This window comes from Penaeus monodon, chromosome 43 (assembly GCF_015228065.2).
Source record: "Penaeus monodon isolate SGIC_2016 chromosome 43, NSTDA_Pmon_1, whole genome shotgun sequence".
In the NCBI taxonomy this organism is placed as follows: Eukaryota; Metazoa; Arthropoda; class Malacostraca; order Decapoda; family Penaeidae; genus Penaeus; species Penaeus monodon.
The window spans coordinates 28,681,281-28,691,280 of record NC_051428.1 but is presented as its reverse complement, the minus strand read 5'-3'; the positions used below and the strand labels follow the sequence as shown (position 1 = coordinate 28,691,280).

At 44.1% G+C, this 10,000-nt stretch overlaps 3 protein-coding genes across 3 annotated transcripts; all 3 read right to left on the bottom strand.

Annotated features, from left to right (window-relative positions):
• Window positions 1-316: 316 nt before the first annotated feature.
• Window positions 317-5,951, bottom strand: LOC119568169 (basic proline-rich protein-like; the record flags this gene model as incomplete). Its single annotated transcript, XM_037916587.1, is given in 4 exon segments — window positions 317-426; window positions 676-750; window positions 3,922-4,134; window positions 4,275-5,951. A coding segment is annotated over 1 exon segment (897 nt), but the record flags the coding sequence as incomplete, so codon positions are not given.
• A 556-nt stretch (window positions 5,952-6,507) lies between these two features.
• Window positions 6,508-7,068, bottom strand: LOC119568167 (serine/arginine repetitive matrix protein 1-like; the record flags this gene model as incomplete). The annotated part of the gene is given in 1 exon segment (XM_037916585.1): window positions 6,508-7,068. A coding segment is annotated over 1 exon segment (493 nt), but the record flags the coding sequence as incomplete, so codon positions are not given.
• A 329-nt stretch (window positions 7,069-7,397) lies between these two features.
• LOC119568344 (serine/arginine repetitive matrix protein 1-like) lies at window positions 7,398-8,551 on the bottom strand (the record flags this gene model as incomplete). The annotated part of the gene is given in 2 exon segments (XM_037916799.1): window positions 7,398-7,472; window positions 7,662-8,551. Coding segments are annotated over 2 exon segments (965 nt in total), but the record flags the coding sequence as incomplete, so codon positions are not given.
• Between the last annotated feature and the right edge of the window lie 1,449 nt (window positions 8,552-10,000).

Genomic DNA, 10,000 nt, shown 5'->3' with positions numbered 1-10,000 from the left:
ATAACATATTTTTCTCAAAATGAAAATAATAATAATAAAAAATTAATGAGACCCTCACAGTAAAACCTGGTATCACAGACAAATTCACTGAGCTCTCCACACTTCAAGACGGGTGAGTGCAGCAGCAGCGGCAATGAGATGTTTGTGTTACCTGCATCCAGGCTGAAAGAGCACATCAACGCCTCAGCTTCACTCTGTTGCTTGCACCTCCTCCTCCACTCTGCCGTCCTTTGGATTTGTCGCGTCTTTTGTGTCTCCCTCCACCGCTGCCTCCTCCACCACTGCCACCTCCACCACTAGCTCCACCACCTCCGCCACTGCTCCCACTGCCCTGGACGCTGCTAGACTTGCCCTCCTCCCAAGATGTCTTTGCTGGGCCTAGACGGAGGTGGACTGACAAGCGCTGAGAGCCTTTCCCTTCATCTCCTGCAGGTGGTAAGGGAAAAGGGGATACAGCACGGATAAGACAAGTGACAGATCTTTAGTCTCAAAATCTAAATACGCAATGTTTGCATCTCTGACAAGGATGCTTTTTTCCTGTACAGTTTACTCAACTTAAACCTTCAACTCTAAAAGTAAATAGAATACTTGATATTTCTTGAGTTCTATCAAAACAAAAAATTTAAACTAATTCTGAAATAGTTCAAATGCAATGATATATAAGCAAATACTCACGTTTGCTTACAACATCACCAGACATGACATGGCGATTTTCACCAGATGCTACAGTCACAAGGAGAGGCTTTCCATCTGCAAGATTGACAGTTTATTATTTCTTTTCAAATCACCTTAGGATTATATACTGTCCACTATGTTTTTTTGTGGATTTTGTTGCATACCAAAGGAGTTAATTAGTAGGCCATAGTGACCACCTGATTTCCCTATTCATTGAGTTTACAGATTTTTTTTTCTTTCTTATACTATTAAGAGAACCTTCACCTTAAGTCTTTTTTTTGTGTGTGTGTGATAAAAAAGTTATTTGACAACCCTGACATACATTGTGGCAGAGTTTGATAGGGAAATCATTTAAAAATAAATTTTTGTCCCCCCCCCCCCAATGTGCATACAGTGTGTGAATGCACATCACTCAGTGGGCAGCCATACACCACTCTGTGGGCAGATGTACCTAATAAAATAATTTTATTCCTTTTTATAGAAAAATTATGTTGAAATCATGTGTCCAAATAAATCATCTGACTCAACATCTTGTAACTCTCTGGCATTTATAAGCTCTCGACAAGCTGTGGCTAGAGTGATTCAGGTCCGTAGAGCACCGCTACATCTGATCACTGTTGATTTAAGTATTCAAACTGCCATTTCTGATTTTCTAAATTTATCTATTTATTCACTTAATTTTATTTATTTATTTATTTATTTTAGAAAATAATGAATTTTCATTACAAAACAAATGTAATTTTAAATTATTAAAATAAATTGATTACTTACTGTCATGAAAATTCCAATAAATATTTATTTTTACAGTAAATCTGACAGCACTGGCCCAAATGAGCTAAATACAAGTACTGCCTGTCTCGCCTGTTTACCATTTTCCCTGATTTTCAAAAATATTCTTATACTACTGTTACTAATGTCAATAACATTAAAGTAATTATAATGTCTGTAATGAAAATAACACCATCAATATTTACAGCATTAGTAAAAAAACATTTTTCCCACTAATCCAAGGAAAGGTGAAATCAGTTAAGGTCACAAGGTCTCCTAATTGACTCCTTTGTGGCTAAGCACTTGCAGAGCCATCTATGTGCAGAGACATTTCACATACAAAAAAAAAAAAAAAAAAAAAAAAAAAAAGAGCACAGCATTTTCCCAGCAGCATTGAGTTAATAAAAGGAATTTAAAAAAAAAAAAAAAATTACAAATTTATATTTCATTTCAGTTATTTATTTACAAAATGAAACTAACTTAACTCAGGATATAACACCTCTATAATGACCTAGGTCTCATAATAACTCAATGCTGCCGGGAAAATGCTGTGCAATGAAATAAATGGCTGTTGAACAAACAATATCTTTAAATGTCTGCATGTGTGTGTGTTCGTGTGTAATGTCTCTGCACGTAAATGGCTCTGCTAGGGCTTAACCACAAATGAGTCAATTAGTAGACCTTGTGACCTTACCTGATTTCACCTTTCCTTAGCCCATTCCCGACGGGTGGCATGTACGCACATGCCATGGCATGGCGGGACTATCTGCCGGGGGCATGTATGTACATGCCATGGTGTATCTATGGACATGCCATGAATTATTTTTTGTTACAATCACGGCAAAATATTATTTTTCTGCCACTGAAAGTGTGATTTTTAACACTTTCTCATTTTTACTATGCAAAAAAAAAAAAAAAAAAAAAAAAAAAAAAAAAAAAAAAAAAAAAACTCCATGATGCCACACACTGCTTATTTTATTAAGACTATAGACTGAATAATGATCAACTATAAAGTCTATATAACAACAAAAATACCCTTCAGTCTCGATTTATCAGGAAGTAGGGCAAGTAAACTTTAGAAAATAATGAAAATGAAAATACAACATATTTTCGTAGTATTACGAAGAAATGGCATGGGATGCTGGTATTTGGCATGCTAGGGCAACGATATAAGCTCCTGGCCACTAATGGGAAAGGGTTAAATTGTGGGAAAAACATTTTTTTACTAATGCTATGAATATTGATGGTGTTATCTTTATTATAGACATTATAATTACTACAATGTTATAGACATTAGTAACAGCAATATAAAATAACGTAAAATATTTTTAAAAATCAAGGAGAAGGGTAAATAGGCGAGACAGGCAATTGGCTCAGTGATGATTTCATAAAAGGGCAGCCATCTATGTGTAAAAGTAATTAATAAAGTAAACTCCGGTGGGCATGGCATGTACATACATGCTATACCCAGTCATATCTGGGTTAAGATTAGAGAGTGATGGTCTCCTTAACCCTTTCCTGCCAGGTGACATGTACATACATGCCATGGCAATGACAGGCCTATATCCCAGGAGGCATGTGCATATGTGCCACGGTGCACCATTTTCCGGAGGCATGACAGTCATGTCATGCATGCTATGGAGCCAACAAGATCCCCGGCAACGGGGACCAGGGCCATTATGAATACAGTCCAGGACAAAGGGCTTTTGCATTGGAAAACGACCCAGCAGCATTACAATTATTATAATGTTATTAAACAACTAATAGCTATAAAGACAAAAATGACAAAATTTTTTTTTTCCAATAATCAAGGAAAAAGGTAAACAGGTATTAGGTAGGACTAATAATTGACTCCTTGGTTACTAAACATTTGCAGAGCCATCTGTCTAAAAACAATTAATAAACTATTATTACAATGGGTACATATTCCTGTCATCCATGCCAATTGGGTTAAGAACAACAATATTTTCAAGAGGTTGAATATATGAAAGGAATTCTAATATTTTATTATTCACTGATGCCGGGAGGGTCAGAATACACTTCACGTCCACTATTTTTTCATTTATCAACTGTCTTTGCACATGGCCTATTTGGATCCACAAGTGCTTAATCACCAAGGAGTCAATTAAAAAGACCTACCTATCTCATCTGGAATTGTGGAACCATCATGTGCAAACAAACAAACTTTAAAAAAACAGCAAACAGCGTGATTACTGAGCCCCAATGTGTTAAAGACAAACTACCTATTAAGCTAGCAAAGTACATAGCAATTCATATGATCTTATATTCTCCTGAATTCACACATACCTTTAGCTTGATAAAGAAAAAAAATAAACAAATAAGTAAGCAAATTAAAAATACTAATAAATAAATAAATAAAACAAATAAATACATTTTTAAAAATTGTAAATCTTGCTTCAGGAGGCAAATACAAGAGGATTAAAGGTATATATATCTTGAAACAGTGTGCTTCCTTACCATGCTTCTTCCTGGTACTCTCTGACTGCCTGCTCTTGGTCCTCACCAAAACCCTTGGCCTGTCTTCATGCTTGTCTCTCCTTGCCCGTTTTTCATCTTTTTCATCCATGTCCTGTTTACCACTGCTGCTGTTGCCTCTCCCACTCTCAGTACTCTCTATTTTCCTCTTCAGCATATGCCGCAGGTCTGAAGAGTCAATGTTTTCCTTTTTCCCTGAAAAGGAGAGTAAAATGTGTAATTCAATTTCTTTGTGTGTGTGTGAATCGTGTTTCTCTGTATATGAGTGGGTGTAAATAGAAAAAGAGACAATGCATCCCATCAAAAGAACACATCCCAATGAGAATTACTCTTACCTTCTTTTACATTTCTGGTTTTACTTGTCTCTTTCTCCTCCTCCTCCTCACTCTCATTATCTGAATGTTTATGCTTCTTCTTCTTTTTTTTGCTTTTCTTCTTTTTCTTCTTTTCCTTTTTTTTCTTTTTACTTGATTTATTTTTCATTGATGCATCATCATCATTATCATCGTCATTCTTCTTCTTCCTTTGCCCTCTTCTTTTTCTTTTTCTTCTTCTTGTCCTCATGTTCATCTTTCTGATTTTCATCTTTTTTCTCCTTGTCAGCATTTTCTACGTCAGTAGATTTTGATGACTCTGAGGATTTTAGTAAGATCTTGCGTGGCTCCTGAGGCACAACAGGTTTACTCTGTTCGAATTTCTTTCGACGAGCTTCTAATTTTTCTTGTTCAACTGATGGTTTACCTTCATCCCTTGTCGAAGATTCATGTTTCTTGTTAGGTGGTTCAGTTTGGTGGTTCTTCTGGTCAACTGGATGTTTTTCTTTATCTTCTCTTCCCTCTTCTGCAGCCTTTGCTTTTGCCGATTGGTCTTTCCTTTCCTGGTCTTCATTGGCATTTTCTCCTGGGGTCAAAGAATGCTCTCGTGTTCCATGGCTTTGCTTCTCAGGTGTCACTGGCTCCAACCAAGGACTTCCATTCCGACCATGTCTTTCTGGTGATTGGTTTCGAGCTGATGCAACTCCCTCTTTGCCAAAACTTTCAGAGCTCTTGGCTTCTCTTTTCTCCCAGGATGATCCTGGTGCCTTTTGACGTCCAGAGGGGCTTCTTGAACGTTGTTTACCTTGGTAGATTATCACGCTTGCGTCCAACTTGTCTGCGGTTGCGGTCTGAAACTGGACTGGCATGTCTACCTCCTTTGGTACCACGTCCTTTCCCACGCCCAGACTGACTGCTACCCCTTAACGGGTGTGATCGCCCAGGAGATCGGTTTCTGTAAGGGGATTTCTGCCTGTTCTCTGATCTTCTTGGAGAATCTAATCTACGCTTTTTGTCATCTGACTCTGCACCAATCCTTTCCCTAACATTTTCAGATTGCTTGTCATTCTGATAAGTTGGTGAATGATTTCTTCCATGATACTGTGGTTTGTGTTCATCATCCTGACCCCTAGGTTGATCTCTGGCACCTGGTGGAGGACTGTTTCCTGTAGCGTTTCTTCTCACAGATGACTGCCCTGTGCCCCCACGGTGATAAGGGCCCCGTTCATGTGGATAGGACTGAGATGGACTGGGTCTTCTACCCTGAACCGGCCCTTTATTGTCCTGTGACCAACCAGTTTGTGCACCTCTGGGAGATTTCACTGCCTCTCGAGGCCCTGGCCTTGGAGACATTTTCCTGGAAGAAGGCAATGGTGGAGTTCTTGGGCCCCGCCTGTTCTGTGCCATGGGAGGCACTCGTCCTCTTGGTGACAAAGGCCCGCTTCTCTCACCTGGGGGATAAGGATAAGGCCTGCCTGAGTAAGGAGATTTGGAACGTGACCTTGGCCTGTGACCTTGTCGACCTGGTGACATTTGCCTCCTGCGTTCATTGAGATCCATTGGGGGTAAGTCATGGCCAAATCTTCCATGATGATCAGGTATATGTGGTGGTCGGCCAAGATGAGACTGAGGGGAGACTGGTCTTAAGTGGTGTGGTGGAGGTGATCCATGCCCTCGCCCATGTGGCCCCATCATTCCCAAAAGGTCGGTGGCCCTAAAAAAGATGTCCCCGTTGGGAAACTGTTCTTTTAAAAAAAAAAAAAAAAAAAAAATTTTAAAAAAAAAAACTCCCTTCCAACACTTTGGGCAGAAACTCTGGGTGGAATTTGATCTGCCATCAGAATGTGGCCATGAGGGGCCTGCTTGAGGAGGTGGACCAAGCTCACGGTAATTCATGAAGTGCTGCTGACCATTCAATGGAGGCTGTACAGGTCTTTCCATGGGATAACTACTGTACTGTGGTGAGATTTCTCCTGACCTTTCTGATAAAGGTAATACCTGTCCAGGGAATCTATCAGTATAATTCTGCCTATGGTATGGGCCTCTCACTGGTCCAGCATCAGGTCCCCCTGGAGGTGGTCTATTCCTCACAGGTGAGGCCAAGTTGCTAATTCTATCATGAGGTGACGAACTTCCTGCATTCCTGTGATATGGGCTGTGAGGTATTCTATACGAGCCTGGGCTTCTTGACCTCCTTCCAGTATGCCTCCAATCACCCTTCACTCCAGGACTTGGTGACCTGCTATGGGTTCTCATTAATGGCAAACCTCTTCTGGAGGGGCTTTGAGCTCCTTTATATGGAGGAGATTGTGAGTATATTTCCTATTTGGACCCCCGGGAATTCGGCACTCTGTGGGGCCGGGACTGTAAAAGTCCTATGGGAGGGGGGACATTCTTTAAGTTCCTAGGAAAAGGGCCTTTTCTTGTGCCTCGATGGGGAGACACAATTTTCCCTCTTCCTAATAAATGAGGGCTTCTGGAACCTCTTCTAGGACTCCTAGAAAGAGGACCCTGTGGGTGAATTGGGCTCCGTGAAATCCTACGTTGTGGGGTCCTTGAACCTCTGTGAACTGGACTCCTTGAAAAGCGTCTTGGTGGAGGACTACGTGACATGCGTCTAGGAGGAGTTCTAGAAATTCTACGAGGCAGTGGACTGCGAGATAACCTTCTTGGTGGTGGAGTGTGTGAAAGCCTTCGGGGAAGCGGGCTCCGTGACAGACGCTGTTTGTGTGGACTTCGGGATAGTCGGCGACTCAAAGAAGTTCTAGAAAAGTGAGGAGGAAGAGGACTTCTAGAGCTTCTACGAGGTGGAGGGTTTCTTAAATTCGCCGGGGAGGGGGGTTTTTTTCTTGAAGCCCCTAGGAATGGACCCCTGAAGTTTTGAGAGGCAGAGGGCTCCTAGACCCTCTTCTAGGAGGTGGGCTCCTTGTGGCCCTATGACTTAGCGGATTTTTAAAAAGTCTTCTTGGGCAGGGACTTTTTTAAACCTCTTTAGGTAGGGCTTTTAGGAAAAGGGACCCTTGAGTTTCTCCTTAGAAAGGACTTTTGACCCCCTCCTAGGAAAAGGGACTCCTGAACCCCCTCCTTGTTGGGGATTCTTGACCCCTTCTTGTAAGGGATCCTTGAACTAGGGGCCCAGGACTTCTAGATCTCCCTCTCAGCATTGGGCTTCTGGATCTCCCACGCTGCAATGGACTTTTTGGTATTCTCTGAGGACTTCTTGAAAGATGTCTTGGAAGTGGACTTCTAGAACTTCTCCTGGAAAAGGGACTTCTTAAACGATGAACAGGACTCTTTGAAACACCACCATGTGGAGGACTGCGTGTCCTGCTCCAAGATGGAGGGCTTCTTGAATGCCGACGTCCCGAAGGGCTTTTGGATCTTAATCTAGGGGACATGACTTTGTACATCTTGGGGTGGAGGACCTTCCATGCCTTTGGGGCCCCCTTTGGGAAAAGGGGTTTTTTTGCCTTTCTGTTTATGAAAGGGACTACGACCCCTGTTGCTTGGGGGGGTCCAGGGGCGATGACTGGGAGGACTCCTGGATCCCCTTTTCTGTAGATGATGCGGTGACATATGATGAGATGAAGGATACTTATTAGAAGGACTAGCTGAGCCTCTCCTGCCTGGGGCATTCATCTTTTGTGGGGAAGGAAGATTCCGTGATGAACCAGGCGGTGGTGGTGAGGACTTACCCGACATAGGTTTGCCCAAAACCTGTCTCTGCCGGCTACTAACTGGAGCTGAAGGCCCTCCCTTTCGGTCACCAGGACCCCCTTCACGCTTCATATCTTTGCTTGATTTCCGCTTGTCCACTGAACTAGGCTCGCTGTCTGAGTCAGAACCACTTGAACTACCAGAACTACTGCCACTAGAACTACCTGAGCTATCACTACTACTGTCACTGCTGTCGGATTCACTATCCTCACTGTCACTCTCACTATCCGATCCTTGTATCCGCCGCCATCGGGCACTCATCTTTTCCTTGGTCTTCGGTTGTTCAGGTGTTTCATTTTTTGAGTATTTGTCTTGCGGAAGCACCAGCTGCGCACCACTTGGTTTGGCTGGAGGAGGCTGTGAATAATCCTCATTATGGCCCCGGTATCCTCTACCCCTGCCACGGCCACGGCCCCAGCCACGGCCTTTCCCTTGCCCTCGGGGTGGAAAGTACCTCCCACGGTTGAAGTGCCGATCGTGGTCCATGCCTTGGTGGAAGTTGTGGAAGTTCCTGTTGTAGTTGTGGGAGCCAACAACTGGAATGGTTTCTATGTTGTTCTGGGCATTCTTCTCAAAGTCCTGCAAAATGTTAAAACTCTCAACTTTTGATTTTATGTGCCCCACAAATCTCATATAAGAATTGTAAGGAGAGAAGAAAAAGAAAGAGAAAAAAAGAGGAAGAGAGAGAGAGAGAGGAGAGAGAGAGGGGAAAGGGGGGGGGAGAGAGAGGAGAGAGAGAGAGAGAAAAGGGAGAGGGGGAAGAGGGGAGAGAGGGAGGAAGAGGGGGGAGGGGGAGAGGGGGGGGAGGGGGGAGGGAGGGAGGGAGGGGGGGGGGGGAGGGAGAGATAGAAGGAGCAGAGGGGAGAGGGAGAGGGGAAAGAGAGAGAAGGAGAGAGGAGAGAGAGAGAGAGAGAGAGGGTAGAGAGAGAGAAGAGAGAGGGGGGAGAGAGAAACAGAAAGAGAGGACAGAGAGGAGACAGAGAGGAGACAGAAAGGAGAGAATGAGAGAGAGAGAGAGAGGGGGAGGAGAAAGAGAGAGAAGACACGGGAGAGGGGAAAGAGAGAGAGAGAAGACACAGAGAGAGAGAAGGGGAGGGGAGACACAGAAAAGGGAAAAAGAGGGGAAAAAGGGGAGAGAGAAAGAGAAAAGAAAAGGAAAGAAAGAGAGAGAAGAGAGAAGAAAAGAGAGAAAAAAGAAAGAGAGAGAGAGAGAGGAGGAGAGGAAAAAGGAGAGGAGAGAGAAAAAAGAGAGGGGGAGGGGGAGAAGAAAGAGAGAGAGAGAGAGAGGAGAGAGAGAAAGAGGAGAGAGAAAGGAGGAGAGAGAGAGAGAGGAGAGAAGAGAGGAGGGGAGAAGGGAGAGAGAGGAGAGAGGGGGGGGGAAGGGGGGGGGGGGGGGAGGGGAGGGGGGGGGGGGGGAAGGGAAGGGGAGGGAAGAGAGAGGGAGGGAGAGAGGGGAGGGGGAAGGGGGAAAAAAGGGAGAGGAGACAGGGAGGGAGAAGGAGAGAGAGGGGGGAAGGGGGAAAGAGAGAGAGAGGAGAAGGAGGGGAGAGAGAGAGAGAGAGAGAGAGAGAGAGAGGGGAGAGAGAGAGAGGAGAGAGAGAGGAGAGAGAGAGAGAGAGAGAAAGAGAGAGAAAAGGCGAGAGAGAGAAAGAGAGAAAGAGAGAGAGAGAGAGAAAGAGAAAAAGAGAGAAAGGGGGGGGAAGAGAAAAAGAGAGAGAGAGAGGAGAGAGAGAGAGAGAAATGGAAGGGAGAGGGGAGGGGGGGAGAGGGAGGGGGAGGGAGGGGGAGGGGAGAGAGAGAGAGAGAGAGAGAGAGAGGGAGAGAGGAGTGAGAGAGAGAGGAAAAGAGAGAGAGAGAGAGAGAGAGGGGAGAGAGAGGGGAGAGAGAGAGAGAGAGAGAGAGAGAGAGAGAGAGAGAGAGAGAGAGAGAGAGAGAGAGAGAGAGAGAGAGTGTGTGTGAGAGAGGAGGGTGTGAGAGAGAGTGTCTGAGGGAGGGAGGGAGGGAGGGAGGGAGGGAGGGAGGGGAGGGGG